Genomic DNA, 23,001 nt, shown 5'->3' with positions numbered 1-23,001 from the left:
TTATAAGGCTTGATGTAAGAAGACCAAGTAAAGAGTTGCATATTGTTGTATCAGAAAGATAATTTTATTTTATTTATGAGAATTGTGTACTAAGGTGTTAATGTTCTATTTCAGACTGAAGTGAAAAGTCTGCAGAGCAAGCTTACAGAAACCAGGCGGCATTTTATTACTTCTGCTCAAAGTGTGGCTCCTCTTGAACAACAGCTGGCTGAGATCAAGGTAAGCTAGCTTTATATACTCTTATCATTATGTCATGTATTTCAGATGGAAATGGAATTTTCAGGGGAAATCCTTAATTTGCCTGCTCCTCTTTATGTCAGGTGTCATATACATATTACTCTAACTTAGTAAAGCATATATATTGCAGCTATTATGATAGATGTGTATAGCTAATTTGTACTTTAAGAAATCATTTAAAACTTTTGTAATTGCATGTATCAAATATTGTTTGTCCATTTGCATGATTTCCGTAGAAGGAAGAGCCAGTAAGGAAACAATTTTTGATTTGAATAGTTTTTGTGCTGTGTTTTATATTTAGTGTCAGACATTTTACGTGCTTTGAATTTGTGAACATTTTTTCTTTTGAATTATACTGTGCCCATTTTCTTTAATCAGTAATTTCAGATTTTATAATTTTTTTTTTTTTTTTTTTTTTTTTACATTTTCAAAGTTCCTTCAGTCTACTTTAAATTTTTATCTGTGTTAGGTGAATCTTTTTGTGGAGAAATTGATGTTTACAATATATAATTTATACATATGAAATCAGTGCACAGCATGGTGCTACTTACGTATAAATATTAATTCTAAGACTGCTTAAGTTAAGTGAGAAAATTCAGTGCAGCAAAGAGATGAAACTAAAAAATTGCTAAAATTTTAATAAGCGACACCTGTTAGATTCTATTTTGTGTAATTGTGAACTTCAGAAACTTGAAGACAGTATCAAGCAGTACGAACAGAAACTCCACAAACTAAGTCAGGAGGGAGAGGAGCTGAGTGAGGGAGATCCCAGAGCCATTCTGCCAGTAGAAATGAATACACTTCACACATCCTGGCAGCAGTTACAGCAACAGGTATTTAAAACCCTCCTTATGTAAATGTTGCAACCAAAAACTCCTGAGTCTTATTTGTAGTTTGAAGAATCTTTTATTATAAATTTTTATCGAGACATTTTAAATCATAATAAATAAGATGAAAAATAATTCTGTGGGCATGATTGCTTGACACAACCAAGGGACTACATCTCCTTTACCTAAATATGTTTTGTACAGACAACTTTAGCTTAAACTCTTGCTTCCATCACCAGGCAACTGAGAGGAAGGCTCAGCTCCAGCGCGCCATGACAGTGCAGAGTCAGTATGAGAAGATGATTCAGGAATATGCAGAGTTTTTAGACACTGCTCAAGACAAACTACGTGCAGACACCCTTGCAGCATCAGATCTGCAGCACCTGGCTCAACAACTGAAGGCACACAAAGTAAGTGAAAGAGATGTATAGGAAATAATTTTTAGGTTAAAAGAGTTATGAATTGTTATCAATATCTTATTTGAATACAAAAAATCAAGCAGTGGTCACTGTAAATACTCCTGTTATTTTTAGTAAATTTTTAGTAAAAATGATTTTGAGCACAAATTTGAACTATCTGCACATTTGTAGGTTCTCTACATGTGCTTGATATGTATAATAATAATGATATACATTATTAGATTATCTATTGATAAAAATCATAGAGAGTAAATTTGAATTGGGATAATAGCTCATGTCAATTTTTTGTCATTGACAGGAATTCTTCAGCGACTTAGAAGGGCACAGGTCTATGCTGGACGCATTAGCACAGAAAACTGACAAGGCAACACGCCAGCGCTACTTCAGCATGCACACGCGTCTCATCAACTTGACCCACATTGTCCAAGATAAGGCCAGCCTGCGAGGACAGCGTATCGAGCGCATTGTGGAAGAATGGGCCCAATTTGAGGACCAGTTCAATCAGACAAACGAGTGGCTGTTATCTTTGGAAAAACAGTCTCCAGTTCGTACCACTGGCGATGAGACGGCAGCCATTAGACAGCACCAGTTTGTGCAGAAGAGACTGAACGATGAAAAGGCGGCAATGTACCAAGTTGTTGAGAAGGGCAAGCAGCTGGCACAGAGGGTGAAGTGTCCTGCTCTGGAGACCAATGTGGCTACATTTGCTGAAAGATGGGTTGCAATTAACAATGCAACCAATCAAGAACTGAAACGGTTAGTAAAGATAAAGTTGTAATTCCCCTTTCCCAATGTGTCCATCATTAGATGTATTATATTATAATATAATATAATATAATATAATATAATATAATATAATATAATATAATATAATTTTATGTTTATGGTGATAATTTGTGATTCTGTCTTAATTTGATAAGCTACCAGTATTTCAAAGAATGTATAATATCCATAGCTTAATAGAGGGTATTATTATTGGGTATTATTATTATTATTTTTATTATTTTCACAGGCTTGAGGTACTTCTTGACCAACAGACAACATTTGACCATGATGCAGGCATGCTGGAAGAATGGCTGGCCACAGCCAAGGAAAAGGCAGGAGAGTTTGTCTTGAAGGATGAAGATGTCAAGGATATTGGAGCAATACGTGGCTATATTGATAGGTTCCTGGTAAGATTGGAATTTTGTTCCACTGAGATTACTTTTAGTGTAACAGTAGGTGTGAATTCTCTTCACTGTTAGAATAAAATTTTTAATTGTTTTGTAGGCATTTCTAGTACTCTTACTCCCATTACTGACATTGAAGAATCAAGTATATAATTTATCAGTCTTATAGATAGATATTCAAGCTGATATATTTGATTGAATTATAATTGATAATCAATTCTGAGATTGTAATAAAGTTTAAACTTTTGTTTACAGGAATTTAGAAAAGAGGTTGAACATCAGAGTCCATTGAAAAATAAGGTGATGCTAACTGGTAACCAGATCTTAAGGTCAAGAAAGACGGATTCCAGTGGTCTTCCGCAGAGATTAAACAGTATTGAAGAATCCTGGCTCCAGCTGACCACTCAGTTGACCAGTTGTGAAGATAGGCTTCACCAGGTAGCTGCTGTCTGCTGTTATTTTTCATCTTTTTTGCCAGTCAAATTTTCTGTAAAAGTGTGTAACTTGCACACGTTTGGAGTTGACAAGATTTAGGGATCTGCTGTTAATCCTCATTAAATGATGTTCTTTTTCATTTCCAACTTTGGCAACCGTTTATGGTTATAAGTTGTTATTGTGTCTTAATTTAATAAGCTTTCAGTATTTGCAGAGTTAATTTCAAGTGTTTTATTGATTAAACATTCATAAGCATAGAATTTGATTATTTCCTATTTCTATTTCTCCATCCTAGGCTCAGATGGAGTTAATGCCATCCCGTCAAGCTCTGTCCGAGCTCCTCATCTGGATCAGCGGACTGGAAAAAGTCCTCAAAGATGACAAGAACATCCCACTGGACAGTGCTCTGGACACCAAGATCATGTTGACCAAATACCGCGGCTTCAAGGTGGACATCTCTAACAAGCAACTCACAGTGGACTTTGTCAATCAGTCTGCTCTGGAGATGAGCATACGCGTCCCTCACGGTCACCAAGCAGAGAAGACGGATTTTGCGGAAAAATTGGGTCAGATGAACCGGCGCTGGCAGGCTGCAGCCAGTGATGTGGCGGAGAGACTGAAGACGCTAGAAATGCTACAAGTCAGATGGGAGGAGTATGAGAAATGTGTCAAAGGATTAATGGAATGGTTCGATGATCAGGAGAATAAGATCAAGAAGTATCACCGGATTGGTCACGAGATCAGCATACGTCAGACTCTCAAAGATTGCAAGGTAATCAGACAATTATTATAGAATGGTTTCTGAAATGATGGAGAAGCATCATATATAGGTATAAGACATGTCACATTTGCATTTTAACCAACCAGCAAATTTTATTCAAAGCAGGTAAAAAAATGGTCCATACATTTAGTCTATATTTAATACATGCTTTGTTTCATACAATCCTACTTTTTCATTTTAGTCACTTGAAGAACAGCTCAAAGTAAAAGAAGACGAGATAGAATCAGTCAAGAAGTTGGGCTTGAGTCTCATGGAGTCCAGCAAGGGCTCCTCAGACAGCATCCACGACGTGAAGACCACAGTGGACAAGCTGAACCAGCACTGGGCTTGCCTTGACCACCAGGTGTGCCAGGTCCAGAATGTCCTGGAGGACACCTTGAGACAGTGGGAGACTTACCAGGCCTCCCTTCAAGTGGTCAGCCAGCTGCTGACCGAGACAGAGTACCTGCTCAGCCGATACAATGTGGTCAGTGGCGATGCAACCACATTCAAGAGTCAGCTGTTAAGACTTAAGGTGGGGATAAGAACCAAGTTTAAAGTGTTGCATTTGTTGGAGCCTTTTGTAAAAGTAACTTCTATAGTTTGAATCGTTTGTTTGTTTGTTTGCTTGTTTGTTTGCTTGTTTGTTTCCTGATAAAGATAAACATAATAATTATGCATAAATGTTCAAGGAAAGAAAAAACTCATTTATATAGAAAAATTTCTTTTGAAAAGATAATGGTAAAGTTATATATAAATGGTGTCTTATCACATTTTGTTTAGTTTAGAACTTAAATTGGGCATGGTTATCAACATATGCTTGTTGAACTCAATAATTTTCTTTTACAGGGAATGCAGAAAGAGTTTGATCAACAAGGAAGCAAACTGAAGCAGTTCCTGGATGATGGGGACCAGCTTATAAAAGTATGTGAGCCATTTGTTACCCAAGGACTGCAGAGAGCTGTCACAGATGTCAAGAGCAGGTAAGATTGATCGCATAAGTGTCATTTATCTGGTTGAATCTTTTCACCTGAGGCAAAAAGCCAACTTTATCTTCTAACATTTTACGCATCTGGGCTTTTCAGTGAAGGGCATTTTTGAACAGTTATTTAATAAGTGCTTTCCTCAATCCTCTACATCTTTTGATACATGCAAACAGTGCAATGGACATCAGCTCAATTTCTGAATGGTAGCCAATTTCAAGAATTACACTGCAAAATGCTATATCATTTCTGCACTTGATTGGGAAGCAAACAAGGTATTGTAGGTTTTAATAACCTGAACTTCTTTATCTTCACAGATGGGACAGTTTAGTGTCTCAGCTGCGCACAAGAGTGTCCAAGTATGAGGGCATCCTAGAAAAATGGCAGAAATACGAGGCAGACTACACCAAGGCCAAGGACTGGGTGGAGAAGAAGGAAATCCAGTGTAATGAACTTCTGCTGCTGAGAGAGGAGGCGGAGGACAAGGATGGCCATCTTAACAAGAGCAAGGTCAGTGGTATCTTTAAGTCATGGAGGGGATAGTTATGAGATGAAAGTACTGTTTAGTTATGGGATTAGGATGACTGTTGAATGTAGAAGGTAAAAATATAAGTTTTCATTTTTATCAAACTAATGATATGTACTACTAGTATATTGTTAAGTACATGTTTTCTGGTTACTTTGAAATTTGTCATGAAAAGTTTCAACCCTTCTTTTTATGTATATATAGTAACATATTTCACAATAATTAACAAGCAAATGTTTAAATTGTATAGGAATTGAAGCAAGAACTGGACAATTTCCAAACATCTTTGTTGACCCTCAACAAAGCAAGTGACCAGTTGACCAAAAACATGGACAACACCACCATCATAGGCATCACATCTCGCGAGACTGCCCTCAGCCAAAGAGTGTCCACAATGAGACAAGCTCTCCTGAAACACACCCATAACCTGCAGAATGACCTGTCACAGCAAAGGAGATTTGATGACCTGATTGAAGTGATTCAGGAGTTCTTCACCGATGCCGAAAGAGTCTTAGAGGAGGAAGACCCCAACAAGTCTGCCGATGAAGACACCTTGAAAGATAGGCTAGAGGAGCTGAAGGCTTTGAATGTACAGTTTAACAACTACCAATCCAAGCTAGACAATCTAAACAACATGGGCTACCGCCTGCCCCTGAGCAAGAAGAATTCGGAGAAATTGAAACAGACCAATCAGAAATGGTATAAGATGTTTGCAGAGACGTCTGAGAGATATCGCACCATGCAGGGTCACATGTTACTCCACCACGACTTCCAGCAGAAGTGCGATGCATGGATGACTTTCTTGGCTCAAGCAGAGCAGAACTTGGCAGTGGATATTGCTGGAAATTATGAAGGACTTTTGGAGCAGCAGAAAATATATGAGGTATATATTCAGTGCCTTTCTTATAGCAAAGTTATCTTGTACATACATGTAGTTCTGTTGATGAACCAATTTTTTCTGATTACTTCAAGTTGAGTATTATACTAGTTCTACTTTTTTTACAAGAAAAGTAAGTATACTTGATTTATGTTCTTTTTGTTGGAGATAATTCTGCATCAAAATTGATAATGCATTTAAACCAATTTTTTCTCAATTAACTTAACTATTTTTATAAAAATGAGAAATGTAAATTACAAATAAATTCCTATTATCCCTCCAGCTGTTCCAGTCAGAAATCTACTCTAGGCAACAAATCCTGCAGTCCATCATCAGCGATGGCCACCAGATGATGAGAGACAGCGATTCAGATGAACGCCAGGAATTCCAGAGGAAGCTCTCCATGTTGGATCAGCAATGGCAGAGTGTTGTCAGGAGAACCAATCAGAGGAAGGCTATTATTGACCACAACATTTCCCATTGGCAAATGTACAAGACTCTTAGAGAGAAGCTGTCTAATTGGCTTGATGAAATGGATGAGAACTTGAATATATTTGAATTTAGTACAGCTACACTGCAGAAAATCAAGGCTTTGATTGAACATTTGAGAGTAAGTGATAATGAAATATGAGGCAAAAGACGACTTGAACATTATATGATTATTCTGTAGGAATTTCATCTGTGTAGTCTGTTATTAACTTGGTTATAGCTTTAATTTTAGTGTAGAAAGTGAAAAGTTAAATTTTATGTATTATTATTATCTTAGAATAACTAAATAAATATTGCCATTTCCAGAAACGTATGATAATCATAGATAGAACCAACACACGTCCTTTTACTCTGGTTTTGAAAGTATGGAGACATATCAAATAAAGCCTTTTAAATGCCCATTATAATCTATTTTCAGGCCACTCAAAAGGACCTTGCCATGCATGAATCGATGTACCAGCGTGTGCACGAGGCTGGGTGTCTGCTGGTCAGTATCTCTGATAAGACCACTGAGTCCACCATACGGTCACATTTGACGGACATCCAGCAGCACTGGTTCCAGATCATAGGCAAGCTGGACGGCAGGAGAGAACACCTAGAGGGTATACTGAAGCAGTGGCAAGGTTGTGAGGAAGGCATTGAAGACATCCTTGCATGGCTGAAGGAAATGAGAAAAGCCTTGAATGTAGGGCTGGCGCAGAATTATGATGATCTCCAGCGGCAGTTGCAGCAGTGTGTGGAGTTCGAAACGGCCTTCGCCAATGCGGCAGACAAGAGGAAAATTCTCCTGGAAAAAGAACACCAGCTGGCGCTAGTGGTGTCACCAGATGATCTGACAATTCTGCGCCAGAGAATTGTCCTACTTACCAAACAGTGGGATGAAATAGCTAACCAGATTGTACTTCGGAGAAATTGTATTGAAGATCGTCTCAATGAGTGGACACTGTTCAATGATAAATACAGAGAGATGTTGGACTGGCTTTCCTATATGGAGGCCAAGGTGTCTTCCAACCAAGAGTTCCATATTGAAGACATACTGGAGAAATTGCAAAAGGTAGGAACACTTATAGATTTTAAAGATGATTTTACATTTATGTACTGTACCATTTGAAATTTCCTTAATCTCTTAAGGTCATAATTTGGTAACTTGAAATGTTGTTATTTAGTATAATTTTAATTTCTTTATGCCTGATAAAGCATTTTTGTTGTTTCATTATGTAAAAAGTAAGATAATTTCATGATTACACCAGACATTGTAATGGTACTAGAGGTCTAAAGACCTAGTTGCTCAATGCTTATTATTATTATTTTTTTCTTCTAGGACTATAAAGAAGAGATCACAAACATGCAGGTTAACCGTGATGATCTGTTTGCACATGGCCACCGTTTGATCAAATCCAGCAGTGAAGTCAGAGCCAACGACATTGAGTACAAGATCAGCAAGCTGAGAGACAGGTGGCAGAGGTTACAAGAATTGGTGACAGCCAGGTAAACAGTTCTTACCTGTATAAAAAAAACACATTGTCACCATTGGATTAGATTGGTGACAGCAATCAGTACAGCTCTTACCTTTTTATTGTGTACTCATCATTTGAAAGCCATGTATTGATTCTTGTGGGCTGTTTAGGATGAAGAACCGGAAAAAATTCTGTAGAAATTCTAAAACATGACCAACCAATTTCATAATAAGTAATATTGACATCAAAGATGGTAATTACATTCTACCTGTGTCTTCAGATTGAAGAAACTCCAAGAGACCTTAACAGCAGTCCAAGAGTTAGAGAAGAGTATGGCCAGCTTGCGACGTTGGCTGGCATACATAGAACATGCTCTGAGCAGCCCAGTCTCGTACCAACAGGCTGATCTCACCGAGATACACAGGAGATTACAGCAACAACAGGTAACACCAATTAATTTACTCGCACCTTCCTCTGATGTGTGATATTAAATGCTTGGATTGAAATTGATATTACATCAAATGTTATTTTTATAAAGAAAATAAGTATTAATCTTTATAGGTAATTGTAACAATGTTAAATCTAACTCATGAAAGAAAAAGAATTATTGGTTCTTCCAAAAATTTGTTTCCATTTTTGTTTATTTTCTATTGTTTAATGGATGATTGACTTCTGTATTTTATTACACACAGGAACACCAACAGGACATAGAGCGACACAGTGCAGGTGTGGCCTCTGTACTCAACTTGTGCCAAGTGTTACTTCATGATACAGACGCCTGTCCCACTGATGTAGAGGTCTCTGCATTACAACATGCCAAGACAAGCCTGGACAGACGATGGAAGAACATCAGAGCACTTTCAACAGAAAGGAGAATGAGGTAAAAACTATTTCTTTGTTCTTTTGATTTTTTTGTGAGAGAGTGAAAAGTTGCACATTTATTTTAAGTATGGGGATTTAGAGTACTATCCAGCTGTCTTTAGTAAGTCAGTATTTACAAAATATCTAACATTACTTTTGTAATATTTTAATGCACCTTCAACTTCAAGTTTTAATTTAGCCCCTAATGCATATATATCTTTTCAAGTTATTTCCTACCTAGATGAACATGTATTGCCCAAATTGATAACATAGAATATACATTGCTAATTCAGAATTGAAGAAACATGGCGGCTGTGGCAGAAGTTCAGTGAGGATTACCATCGTTTTGTGGATTGGATGAAAGACATGGAGAAAGCCACCACAAAGCCAAGATCAGCTTCTGTAACATTTGCTGAAGCCAAGGAAGAACTCAGGAAGTTTGAGGTAAGATTGATAAAGGGTTGATTCCAAGAAATTCCCATTATCAAGATATTAACAAATTCTATTTATGCACCTGAAGATTATGTACATGTACTGGGTAGTATTTGAAAAAAATGTTCATTGATGTATTTATAGCTGAAATTTAAGCAAACATCAAGGAGACAATTTGAATTTGTTTTGTTACAGACATTGCAGAGATCTCTCCACGAAAATCTAGCAGAACTGGAACTTATCAACAAGCAATATCGTCGCTTGGCTCGAGAGAGTCGCACTGATGTCAGCAGCATGTTGAAGGGGCAGGTTACCGATGCCAACAATGCATGGGACAAACTGTCCAAACGTCTCTCTGGCATCATACGCAGACTGAAGCATTTACTGAATGTCCATGAGGACTTCAAAACAACTAGAGAGGCCTTGCTGGTGTGGCTGACCGACCTGGACATGCAGATCACCAATATGGAGCACTTCTCAGAAATGGACATAGACACCAAGTTACATCGTATGCTGGTGAGTTTTGGGATGTTGGATATTTCCTTAATTTAAGTTTATTACTATTTTATGTTTATTTATTTATTTATTTATTTATTTATTTATTTATTTATTTTTAGAATATTGATGATTTGACAATATTGATGCCCGCTGTTTAAGAAGTCTCCAAACAATTCCATCATACAGTTTGTGTGTGGTTGCAAGCACTGGTTTCATGTTTAAATTTTACTGATGCACCCCGAGCTTGAGAAGTCTCTGACAACTGAAAAATGTACCTCACTTAATCAACAGGCCTCTTTTGTCTCCAGTGCTTCATTAACCCTAGGGTGCATGGATGTTTCTCAGATATATTATAAAGTAGTGTAAAGCATTATCTCTTGTTCTACAGGAATTCCAGGAGCAGATCAAGACAAGATCCAGCAAACTCCAGTATGTGGACAAAGCCGCAGCATATCTGCTCCAGAAATGTGAACCCTCCGACACAGTGAGGATAGAAAAAGAACTGAAAGAGTTTTCTCAGTACAGCAAGGAAGTTCTGCTCAGAGTGAAAAGATACCAGGAGAAACTGGAGAAAATATCAACTGGGAATGTAAGTTGATGCTGGCTTATCTGCATTATTGAACACACTTTATATCAGTTTTATGCTACATCTGTGCAGAAAATTCCTCACCTATATTTTATTTTAATTATTTTAAGATTCACACGTATCAAGCTCACTGTATGTGCCATTTCGGCATTTTTACTCTGAATGACAACTAGCTTGAATTTCTGTTCAGCATGGCTGTTGATGTATTTCTGTGAAATTGTTTTTGTTAATAACTTGCTTAATCTTTTAAGTATCTGTAACTTATGCTTTGTAACTGTTGTATCTTGCAACAAGAAAAAGTATTCATTGAATATGTCAACTCTTACCTATTCTTTTTTAAAATTAAAAAATGGGTGATGGGTGGTCCAAAATAGTAGTGGTTTCCACTGAGACAGACTTATTATTTCCAATTTGGGATTCAGTTTTTCCTTCCTTAATACATCTTTTAATTTTCCTCATTCACATTTCATATAATCTGTGCACTTTTTTTGTTCAGTTTATTTTATGTTATATGTATATATGTATCTCCTCCTTCCATATTAACCCCCTAGATCTCAGGGTTATGGGCCCAGCGTAGTGTAAGACAAGAGCATGATTATGATCATGATGCAGAAGTCGGGGCTTTGGTAAGACGTGGTGCTTTCATTTAGCTTAACCCTTCATCTGACTGAGAGACTGCAGTTGTACTAAGTTATTCTTACTGGCTGCTTTGTACCCATTTTCATTTTTTTCTTCCTTATGATTTTTTTCAAAGATGTAGAAAAAGTATTTTTATATTTGTTTTAAAATTTTCATAAATATTTATAGATTGATTTTTTTTACCAATTATTTTTTCTGCATGTACATGTGACAGTGTTTAGTGCATGTGTATAGTTGTATATTTTTAAGCACTTTTTAAGTTTCATTTGTTGCACCTTTGATTGTTCTTAGTTTTCAGCATGCCACATCAGATTTTTTTGCCTTTTGTTGACTTAGATTTTTTATAATGAATCGGTCATAGTTTACATAATAGGAGCTTGTAGTTTTTGTGGAGAAGTAGCATTGCAACTTAGACATACAAATTTGAATTCCATAAAAATGAGATTAAAATCAGGCTTTTAGTTGTGGAAATTGAGATAAGATAAAATTTAATGTGAAAAACAGGTTAACAAATTGTAAAAGAAAGGATTGCCTTTGTGACAGAACAGTCATGAAAATTCACAAAAGAAAGGATTTTGTATTTGGCAGGCCATATTTAAGGAATTAATATTACCTTCACGTTTTCACGTTGTCCTGTGGTTTTTCTAGCTTGGAGACAGCCATGTCCATTTCAAAGACCAAGACATCCGCCATGACAGTTCCTCCAGGCTGCGTATTGGTACTCCTGGTAGCGAGGCCTCGCTAGACTGGGACATGTATGATGTTGAAAAGATGCTGGATGACAGCCCCCCAGAAAGTCCCACTCCTCTGGATGGTACATCTCCATTACTATTTACTTAGTAGTTCTGCTTAGACTCTTTAAGAATAAGGATTATTATAGTAGATTTTAATTATCATGTTAGAGAGAAAAAGAGAGAGAGGGGGGGGGGTAAAATATTTTAAAAAATAAACTTTTGCAAGCAATTGAATTGCACAGTTAGATAGGATCTTGTCATCTGCAGCACAAGTTGCATAGTATTCAGTGTATAGTATCAGAAAATATTTGTGCAGGCCACTGTTCTATAACTTCATTTTCCACCTTTCAATTTCAGAAGAGAGAGAACTGAAGTGGCAATCAATTCAGAAGCAGATAGCTGCCAAGAAGGGCAAGTTGGGCTATGCGGAGGCTTATTTGACTGAGCTAGAGCAGCTGATAGACCACACTGTGGCTCAGCTGATAGACACAGAGCAAGCCCTGAGGTGCAAGACCCCCACTGGGCCAGAACTGGAGGAATCTGGAGCCACAGGATATGTAAGCTATGGGGTTGTGTTGTGATTTCCTGGCTGATTACTGTATATACTTGACAGCTAGAGACACATTTATTTATTTATTTATTTATTTATTTATTTATTTATTTATTTAGCATAATATTGGCACAAACAAATTTACTCCACTCACAGGGTAATACAACATACAATATATCTGAGTATGTATATAAAAAAAAGAACAATTTATATGTTTAGTAATTAAATTCTGATTATTGTGTGAATACTTGTTTTCTACTTCAGGCCCAATATTTGTATGGATCTAGAAGTAATTTAGAACTAATCAGAAGTATGTGTGACAGCTTCAAGCAAGACACTGGATTGTCTGCTGCCACTTCTGTACAAGTTCAGGCTCAAGGTAGTAAATTTTATTGTTGTTATGACAATATTTTGTGAAATTTTCTAACTTATTTATATAACATCCAAATTATTTTCAAATTTCAACTTGCATTTTACACAATTGCTTTACATTGAATATAAAAAGATTGGAGATAGATTGCCATATGGGTACTCTTACATAGGTTCATAAGTTGTGGTTAGTTCAACTGTTATGGGAGTATTTGTGAAATGATATGTACTGCAAATAAGATCACACATAAGCACTGGATATCTGGCCCCTGAGTTCCTTATCCATCTGGAAGATAGATTTTTTTAAAATGTGTTTTATCCTCTTTAAATAAAGTTAATTTTATTATTATTATTATTATTATTTTTATTATTATTATTATCCCAGGTGTTGTTCAGCGATGGGAACTGTTACAAGCCCAGGCCCAGGCCAAAGACGGGAGGCTGAAAAAGAGCAGACAGCAATGGCAGCAGTTCAAAACAGACATCAGAAATGTGATCTTGTGGCTGGATGAAGCCGAGGCTATTCAACGGACACAGGTCATCGTGCCTAGTGATATCAAGCAGCTGGAGGTGGTGATCAGGAGGCACAGGGTGAGGGTTTCTCTGTGACTTTTGTCTCTTAATAAAATCTTGATCCAGATAGAAAAGTGATGGAAGTTACATTGTGAAATGATGATTTCCAGTTTTGGTGGTAAGCTTTGTGATGAATAAAATATTCATTTATGGTTATGGTGGAAAAATTTTTGGAGGGTTTAATATGGTTTTTCATCTGTCAGGTGGTGATAAAATGTTTAAAGAGAAGTCTTATACAAAAGTGTCTTATATGCTCTGTTCCAGGAGTTTCTCCTTCAGTTAGACAGTCGCAAGGCCATTGTTCTCTCCATCAACTTACTGAGTCAACAGTTCTTAGGGCAGGACAACAAGGAGAGTAGAAATTTGAAGGAACATTTACTGATCATGAACCAGAGATGGGAAAATGTCACTTCCAAGACCTCGCTGTGGCAGAAAAAGCTCCAGATGGCGCTGATGCAGTGCCACGATTTCCATCAGACAATCAAGGACTTGTTGCTGTGGCTGGAGAGCATAGAGGCCAAGATCAAAGTGTGTGAGCCAGTGAATATCCACGATGACAAAGATACTCTGAGGTTGAAATACAACAAATTCAAGGTACAGTATCTTGACAGTGTTATAGTTTCCATAATTTTTTTTCTTTTTGGAAAATTAAATAAAAGTCTGTGCATGTTCAGTATTTAGTAGCTAGTTCATGCATCTAATAAATAAATTGGTATAATTTGCTTATTACTCATATTTGTATATTTAAAGACATTCTTAATTATGCAATATGAGATTTTTATCTGAATCTGTAAGCATTTGCTCTTACAGATTTCTTCACATTTTTAACTTGCAGGAAGTTCAGACTGACCTTGAGAGGTCACAGCCAAGGGTAACCTCCCTGAAGGAATCCACTGACCAGTTACTGTCCAGCACAGACTCCAGTGAAGCCAAACACGTGAGGGAGAAGATGATCATCATTGACACCAGACTCAGGACCTTGTCTCGCCAATGCATGCTGTATATCAGTAAACTGGAGGTGGCATTGGGAATTGCTCAGCGAGAATCTGTAAGTATATATGGGTCTGCTTCTCTGGTGATGATGGTGAGACATCATTTATATTATATTATATTATATATTATATATATAAATTTCTATTTAATCTTTTTAATTTGCCTATAAAATCTATCAGTTAGCTATTCCAAATCAAAATACCTATAGATATTTATTATCTCAAAGCTGCCTTATTGTACATTTTACATATAGGCTTCATCAGTTACTCCATGGTTTCTGAGATAATATTTGTGTGATTTGGACCTTAAAAGAAAATAAAGAGCAGTGAACTATATGTCTTAAGGGGTAATTTGACAAGGAATTGTCTCATTAAATGCAACGGTTGCAGTTTCTTGAAACCTATTGAGATGTTGAATTCATATTTCAATTTAGATATATCATTTATTCTCCTTCTCTAGCCACTGTCCTTTAGTCTTGACCTGTCAGATAGTGCCAACAGAGGGCAGTATCGTACTAGCACACCCAGATATAGGTCAAGGTCATCAAATTCTCCACTGACACCCACCGGTTTCTCAAGACAGGTAAGTTTTTGGAAATGGAAGTAGGAAAAAGGGTTTCCCAATTGTAGAATGAAACTAAAATATGAAGTTTTTGTGTATTTGTAGAGTATATATATATTGTGGTCATGTTTGTTATTTGATTTCTAAAAACAACATTTGTGTCAATTATTGCTCTGTAGTGGTCACCATGTGTTTTCGGCATCACTGTTTCAGTTTTTCACTTAATTTTATCTTCTTCAACAAATCTGTGAGATTGGCTTGAACTTGTTTGGCTTTCTTTATTTTGCTCTTCACGGAGATAAAGCTTAAAATCTTTGTGCTTACAATACAGCTTTCCAATTGGAACTTTAGAAGTACAATTATGGAAGAAAAACTTACATTGTACATTCTTGTCTAATACATCTGTACGCCTGAATAAGGAATTCAATATTATTAAAAAAAGAAAAAAATTACCCTTTTTATGTCATGCTGTGAAAGTATACATAGTCAGTTGCTTGTGAGACAATGCAAATTCAGTTTTCAGCTACTAGTAGGTCTGGAAAGTCAAGGTTGTGAGGAGTATTCCTTTGAAACTGATGTACATTATTATTTTTTTCTTTTTCCCCAGCTCTTGGCCATACGAACAGAGATAGTGAAGGAACATGCAGAGGCTCGTGCAGAAGCTGAAACGTAATAGTTGCTTCTTAATTCCATTGCATGGCAACAGTGCACTCTGTATTTATGCATGTCTCTGTATCCTAAAACTGAAACCAGACATTAATTTTTCGGTGTCAGGAATGAATCCTCTCATATTTCATGACATTTTCTATCCATATAGTGCTTTAGTGTAAGGGTTTCATACATGTATTAAAAAGCAGTGGATGAACAAACTCCTTTTACCACTTCTACTTCTACAATAGTTTCCTTTCTGATCCTTTTTTACCTAAAGGTTTCAGTTTTACTGAGAGACAAATCATGTGAACTGTTTTGTCTATGTACTAGTATTTCACGGGTTGGGATAATACACTGGGCAAGGAAAAAATATATCTAAAGCATGTACATAGGTGTGTCCACATTTACTTTTTTTAATGCCAAAATGGATGTGGTTTAAGCATGAAGCTTTTCTGCAACTGCAGACTAATTGTGGTCGGTGTTTAATTTTTGTTGATTGACCTGCATCAGTATTACTTAGCAATATAACACATTGCTTGCATTTTAAGGAACATTACTTTTTTTTTACAAAAAAAAATTATTTTTTTTTTGTAAAAAAAAAATTTTTTTTTTTTTGCATGGTCATATTATCGAATGATAAATCTGAAAAAAAAAATGGTATTTCTTACATATTATTAACCAAGTTAATAGGTGCTCTTTGTAGACCCAGGTATATATGTATTAGTTCATCTGTAGTTTAGACAATTCTTGCATGGAGGCTTCCAATTCATCTATCCAAATAGTCTGATTGTGTTATAATTCTTTCAGTATGCTCTTTGAGGGATGTTTTCTTTTTCAATATCGAATTAAAGGCTCTTTCTTTGAGCTGTATTTTCATTTGGCTTAAGGACTGAGAAATTTTATAATGAAAAGAGATATATAATTGTCATTATAAACATCCATCTTAACTTAAATTGAAGCTCGACGAAATGCATTGTTTTCTGCCAAATAGTTAACTATTACTTAGGAAGCTAGACTTGATCTGTCTTTATTAGAAGTTTTTAAATGATCCTATGATATTATCAGAGTGTTGAAGGTTTTATAGAGTAAGCTATGAGTCAAAACGGCTATTATTCTTCCCAAATATCAGCCATAGTAAAAATAGACATGTCAGAAGAGAAAGCTTTATTGTGATGCATTTTTAACATTTAATGCAATCGAGGTGTGGTGTGTCATTAATATACTAATGTTGTATTCCACTTCATTTGCCAGTAGGTCTACGTGCATGTAGATAGACATCGCTAATAACTTATATGTTGAATTGTTTTACTTGAACAAACCTTGTATAAATAACCACTTAAAGATGTGTTGCTTATTGCTTTTTGTTTGCTTGACTAACCCCACCAACAGCTTGGTTTGGGATTTTTACTACTTGCTTTTCATTTTAAATTATTTTTAGGTGACAAGCTCACACTGGGGCCCTGCATGCTTTAGGTATTCAAATGTTTCTGTTCCAATTTGTTAGAAAGTCACTGCAAATTTAAAATAAAAAATGAGGGCTTTTTCATTTTAACTCAAAGAGATGTGAGGTTTTCAACCTTGATCTGTTGTTCTGGCCATGGATTATTTTACCAACAAGTTAATATCAGAGTTTGTACCATCATCCAATCTTAGAATGAACTTGCCCTCACCTGTTTTGCATGAATTAATGGATAAATACTATAGTATTAGAAATATCTATGTGATCTTAATCGTTGTCCCTGATTTCTAGCCTGATTTCTATTTAAATTTAATGCTTGTTTGAGAACTAAAATGCTAAGTGATAAAACTAATAATGTTAGCAAAATTTTGAATTAAAGCAATTTTCAAATCAAAAACATCATGTAGTAACAGATAATAATGACAAATTTAAAGTAGAATTTTCATGAATTTAAAACCTAGCTCTCCGTCTCTTCCTTATGTAGAATAGTAACAGTAGAATAGGATCATACTGCTGAAGAAATAAGGCTTTGGTAGTTTTATTTAAATATAACCTACATGCATAGAATTAGTTGCTAGGTGTATAGAGCATAAAGTATTCTTTGGATTATAAATTTAAATGTTTAAATGTTAGAAATGTGAGATGTGTAGTTGATGTACCTTCAGTCATAGAAAGTAAGTCTTCTATTCTTTTGCTTGATATCAGAACTCTTAAGTGTATGTAGTTTTGGTGGCCATGGAGCTGTTTTATGAAATGCTCATATCTATTATAGCATGATTCACAGACAGCATGTTTTGACAGATATCATGTGGTTTTGCACACTTTTGCAATAGCCACAGGGGGAATATTCCACTATCAAACAGTACATGTTATCTTGCATTTTTGTAGCCCTTAATGTATTGTAGAGAATTCCTCATGTCAATATTTTCTTCTTTGATGTATGACCATCTGTCAGTTATCTGCTGCCTATTTATCCTAATAGACCTAAAATGCTTCAAATTCATCGAGTCAGACCAATACTTTTCCTTAAACTAAAAATGACATTTTATGTACTCCTCTTGGACCTTAAAAATTTCAGGATTTTTCCAATATAGTAGTGATTCCGTAATCAGTTTTATAAAAATCATAGAAATGGTTATGATGAAATTACAATGCACTATATGATGATAACTCTGAGGATTCACTGAAGGAGTGATGGTTAGTTAACTGTGGGATCAATGTTATTACTAATGGGTATCCCATATATATATATATATATGTGAGTGGTGTCTCAGGGCAGGACTTCAGTGTATTCTCGTTTACACCCCTCTGCTTCTTATGTAACTATTGTGCCTGCATACTTACATGTGTACTAACATTAACGGTGCTTTTCTTCTAGGTTATAATAGCCAGAGACTGTTTCCAGACAGTTGAATATATATATCTATGTCTGAATATTTTTTTTTTAAATTGTATTTGAATAAAAGCTACTGAACTCGAAGTATTTCTATTTGGTTTTTAAAAATGCAGTTTCATCTTGTTGATACTTTGTTTCATTTCTTCATTATTTTGGCCAAACATTTGAAATAATCTCTGTGCTTTGTCTTTTCCCTCCAGTACCGAAAGTCCCCCTGAAGGAGCAGTAGCAGTCAGACGGCGCCGTCCAGCTGCATTTCTGGTGAGAGTGTGTCGCACAGCGTTACCTCTTCAGATATTGCTGCTCCTGTTGCTCGGCATTGCTTGCCTCGTGCCAATGAGTGAGGAGGATTTCATGTGCGAACTGCGCAACAATTTCCAGCGCTCCTTAGATCCCATGTTGACCTACTTGGATGGTCCACCTCCAGTGTAAGCCGTGATGGACATGAGAGGTGTAAGCAGTGGAAAGGAGTTTTATTTAAAAAAAAAAAAAAGAAAGAAAGAAAACCTCTAGGTGATCCAATCAGGGATTTCACTTTTATCCAGGTATATTCAGTGATCAGCTGGATCACCTGCCAATACCATGATAAAGTTATTATGAAGAAAGTTCTTCAGAGATCAGCACAAAATACACAGTGTATGTACGACTTTTTTGTTGGAAGGCAGCAGCTAAAAATGCCAAGTTGTATACTTGTAGAAATACATAGATTTTGTAAATATACTTAAGTGCATTGCATTTCAAATCATGTTTGTCAACCAAGTGATTGCACATAGTAAATATAATTAACAGTTGATGTTGATAATCATTTTGTACATTTGTGTATTTTATGTAAGATACAAATAGATGAGTGTCGGTTTTTTGTACATACTTTTGTTGCACTTTCGATGTAGAGAGATATTTTACACATGCTTATTGGTTGTGCTTTCAAAGCAGTTGTATGATATGATAATATATATTTATATTAATTATATGGGTTATGGGGTATATCTCATGGTTTAGGCTTTACAGCTGTTCTCATGCCATGTTTATGGTCAGATTTTTAATTTATCATGATGTATTTTTCATTTATTTTGATTTTTTTTTTACTAGTGCTGTCGAGACAGAAGCTTGATTTTGCAGTGTTGGCAGTAATGGTTTTGAAAGGCAGTGTAGTGCCTGTTTCAAATCACTAGCCATTTTTATGCACAGGTTGTGCCTGTAAGAAATCATGAGTTTTGATAAGCTTTCATGAAGTGATATTGTGTATTAGATATGCAAATGCAAACTGTTAAATTCCAGTGAATATTTGAGGTACCTGCTGTAAATACAACTCACATTGGCCATATTGTAGACATAAATGGTTGAACAGTTGACTTATTGATTTTGTTTATTAAGTCTATTGTAAAAAGAGTTGAATATTCGGTAGATGTATATTTACCTGCAGTTGATTATGTGTTAAAGATGTCTCAAATGGATGAAGACATCAGGTATGTCCATGTACATATATATATGGAATTAATATTCAGTTTGATATAATTATTTGCCAAGATGTTGTGATCATTGCTTTTAATTTTGCGTTGACAGAGATAAATCCTATTTTTAAAGATTCAGAGAGCACTATAGGCAGCAACGTGTTGCAGTTGTTATATTTTATTACCGTTTTAGTGTCTTGAAATATGAGTTTGCTTTTTACAGAAAATGTTATCACAAAGGAATCTAGTTTTACACAGTTTTGTCCATGTGTGATGTGATCACAGATTTCATATTGAATATGTATACGTCAAATCAGTAATAAATGATTTTGATAATTTTGCCCTTCTTTATTTTTCTTATACATTATGAGCTGCAAGAAGATGAAATTGTTGGTTAAGCAATATATATATTAATGGCTAAAACCAAATATTTTCAGGAACTAACAACCCCTAATTATCAAATTGTGTACTTGTTTCAATGTCAGAATGTAAAACTTTTAATCTTGTAGGAATACCAAAAGACAGTATGGTTACAGAAAATGAATAGATTATTTATTATTATTATTATTATTATTATTATTATTATTTATTTATTTATTTTTGATGCAGCTGTTTTCACATATTGCAGGCTTTTTAAACCACTGGCTACAATTTGGTGACTTTACAGTATTAGGTCACAGCGAGCACAAAGTCTTATCGAAAGCATCAAAACTCCCACAGCTTTTCTTTTGTTTTGCTATGTAACCATCCCATGTATAACTTGGGGAAAAAAAGCTCCTTTCTGTGTATTAAATTGAAGATGACCAGTTTATCACCAAATGTTACTCTCTCATGTCATGTATTTGTGAAGACAAGACAAGGAGCAAATACATCCAGAAGAAACAATTCATCTATGTGACAAAAGAATCCAGGATGCATGTTTGAAATAAGTAGACTTTATCATCAATGAGACGTTTTCCTGTAAGTATTGATTGACATCACGACTTTTATTAGCACAAAGGTGTTGACTTACAGTATATTGCTTTGAATTGCTTTGTTACCAAATTCAAATTCTATTATACTAACCTATATATCAAATTCAATGCAGTAATACATATATAATTGTTCGAAAACTAAAATTAAGCTAGTTAAAATAAATGACAGATGCTGAGAATCGGTGATATTTGAAAATGGTAATTTTAAGCTATAAAATGTACTTGAAATTTCCTATTATCAGTGAGGCAGAGGACTAGTTTTAAAACCAGAGAAAGCAACCCATAAAGTGAACTTTTTGAAGTCTTTTTGGTTCCATCAAAATATATAGCATTATTTATCCACAGTAGTGTTTCCGATTTACCCCTTATTAAAATTTTTTGAAATCAATAGATAACTAGAGGATCAGAGAGGCGATACCGCCTCCAGATATTGTACCACCAGCTGGAGTAAGCGCATTCGTATGGACCCCCCCCTCCTAAAAGGGACACCATCACCAGTCTGGTGTTTGACAAGCTCTATAAGATGCAATCAACAAGAGTTCTCAAAATATGCAAAAAATATAACTAAAAATGATACAATCAAGCAGATTTTCAAATTGACTTGCATTTTCCTACCCTTGCTCACTACTGTATTCTCTAGACAAAAGGCCTATTGGTTTTCCTTGAAATGTGTTGTCAATGGTGCATATATGCTGACAAAAGAGAAAACCTAGGGGAAGCAATGGGCACATCTCTGCTAGATTTAAAGATATGAGAGGCAAGAAAATATGCAAAGCTCAGTTCATGGTGAAAAAGTAGGTCAAAGGTCAATTTCAATATCATAGTATATGAATTTCTATTCAAGTTCAATAGCAACCATGGACATTTCTTTGCCAATTTTGCAGATTTAAAGGCCAGAAAACATGCAAAAAGCAGTTCATCATAAAAAGTAGGTCAAAGGTCAATTTCAAGGTCACAGATTGCTAGTGTATTACTTCCTATTCAAGTTCAATAGTAACTATGGACCTATCTGTCAGTTTTGAAGATAAAGGTGAACGAAAATTTGCTAAGTTCAGTTCATAGTAAAAGGAAGGTCAAAGGTCAATTTAAAGGTCACAGTAAATTGCCAGTTCATGACTTCCTATTTAAGTTCAATAGTAACTATGGACCTATCTCTGCCAGTTTTGGAGATTAAAGGGAACAAAAATTGGCAAAGTTCAATTCATGGTGAAAAGTAGGTCAAAGGTCAATTTTAAGGTCACTGATTAATTGCCAGTATGTGACTTCCTATTCAAGTTTAATAGTGACTATGGACCTATCTCTGCCAGTTTTGGAGATTAACGGGAACAAAAATTGGCAAAGTTCAATTCATGGTGAAAAGTAGGTCAAAGGTCAATTTTAAGGTCACTGTTAAATTGCCAGTATGTGACCTCCTATTCAAGTTCAATAGTAACTATTGACCTATCTCTGCCAGTTTTGGAGATAAAAGGGAACAAAAATTTGCAAAGTTCAGTTCATGGTGAAAAGTAGGTCAAAGGTCAATTTCAAGCTCACATCTAGATTGCAAGTAAATGACTTCCTATTCAACTTAAATAATAACTATTGACCTATCTCTGCCAGTTTTGGAGATATAAGGGACTAAATGTTACAATTCTGAGTTACAAAAATGTGCCACCACAAAGTACTTTTTAATACAGCATAACACGAAAACCGTATGAAATACAAAAAAACGGAGACCACTCTCAGTGTTGGGCTTTACATGCTCTACAAAATGCAAAAAAGAACGGGTCGCTAGCATTAACGGTTCCCGAATTAGAGACAGTTTTCATTTTCGGTATTTTATGGCCGCTACTCCTGTGAAAATGCACCGATTGACCCCAAATTCACAGAGATGAAAGATGACCCAAAGGGTAACACTTTCCAATATAATTATTGGTTAAGTCTGTGTAGTGTCTGAATAACAGTGCAAATAATATTTTTTTTCGTAAAAAATTTCATTTTTTTGAAAATTTTGGCCCGTTTGACCTTGAAATAAAGGTCAAAGGTCAAATCCAAGGGCATATTTGAAATCTACACATATGACTTTTGGAAAGCCGTCTGTAGAAAATTTTCCCAT

At 35.5% G+C, this 23,001-nt stretch overlaps 1 protein-coding gene across 1 annotated transcript in view; it reads left to right on the top strand.

The window, feature by feature from the left end:
• LOC106156515 (nesprin-1-like) overlaps positions 1-20,268 on the top strand; it is a 119,740-nt gene extending 99,472 nt beyond the window's left edge. The window contains exons 114-142 of the mRNA XM_087005459.1: positions 115-219; positions 924-1,070; positions 1,304-1,474; positions 1,782-2,239; positions 2,496-2,655; positions 2,908-3,090; positions 3,383-3,859; positions 4,050-4,382; positions 4,697-4,830; positions 5,148-5,340; positions 5,607-6,239; positions 6,517-6,843; positions 7,141-7,776; positions 8,044-8,210; positions 8,460-8,622; positions 8,872-9,059; positions 9,334-9,484; positions 9,668-9,988; positions 10,359-10,559; positions 11,108-11,182; positions 11,844-12,009; positions 12,287-12,486; positions 12,744-12,858; positions 13,234-13,439; positions 13,686-14,015; positions 14,257-14,469; positions 14,874-14,996; positions 15,583-15,644; positions 18,682-20,268. Coding sequence (XP_086861585.1) covers positions 115-219; positions 924-1,070; positions 1,304-1,474; positions 1,782-2,239; positions 2,496-2,655; positions 2,908-3,090; positions 3,383-3,859; positions 4,050-4,382; positions 4,697-4,830; positions 5,148-5,340; positions 5,607-6,239; positions 6,517-6,843; positions 7,141-7,776; positions 8,044-8,210; positions 8,460-8,622; positions 8,872-9,059; positions 9,334-9,484; positions 9,668-9,988; positions 10,359-10,559; positions 11,108-11,182; positions 11,844-12,009; positions 12,287-12,486; positions 12,744-12,858; positions 13,234-13,439; positions 13,686-14,015; positions 14,257-14,469; positions 14,874-14,996; positions 15,583-15,644; positions 18,682-18,913 — 6,870 coding nt within the window. The 3' untranslated portion in view covers positions 18,914-20,268. The remainder of the gene's footprint in view (positions 1-114; positions 220-923; positions 1,071-1,303; positions 1,475-1,781; positions 2,240-2,495; positions 2,656-2,907; positions 3,091-3,382; positions 3,860-4,049; positions 4,383-4,696; positions 4,831-5,147; positions 5,341-5,606; positions 6,240-6,516; positions 6,844-7,140; positions 7,777-8,043; positions 8,211-8,459; positions 8,623-8,871; positions 9,060-9,333; positions 9,485-9,667; positions 9,989-10,358; positions 10,560-11,107; positions 11,183-11,843; positions 12,010-12,286; positions 12,487-12,743; positions 12,859-13,233; positions 13,440-13,685; positions 14,016-14,256; positions 14,470-14,873; positions 14,997-15,582; positions 15,645-18,681) is intronic.
• Positions 20,269-23,001: the final 2,733 nt, after the last annotated feature.

Source organism: Lingula anatina, chromosome 2, assembly GCF_051362555.1.
Source record: "Lingula anatina isolate TDL-2025a chromosome 2, LinAna3.0, whole genome shotgun sequence".
Classification (NCBI taxonomy): Eukaryota; Metazoa; Brachiopoda; class Lingulata; order Lingulida; family Lingulidae; genus Lingula; species Lingula anatina.
This window is presented reverse-complemented; position numbering and strand designations above follow the sequence as displayed.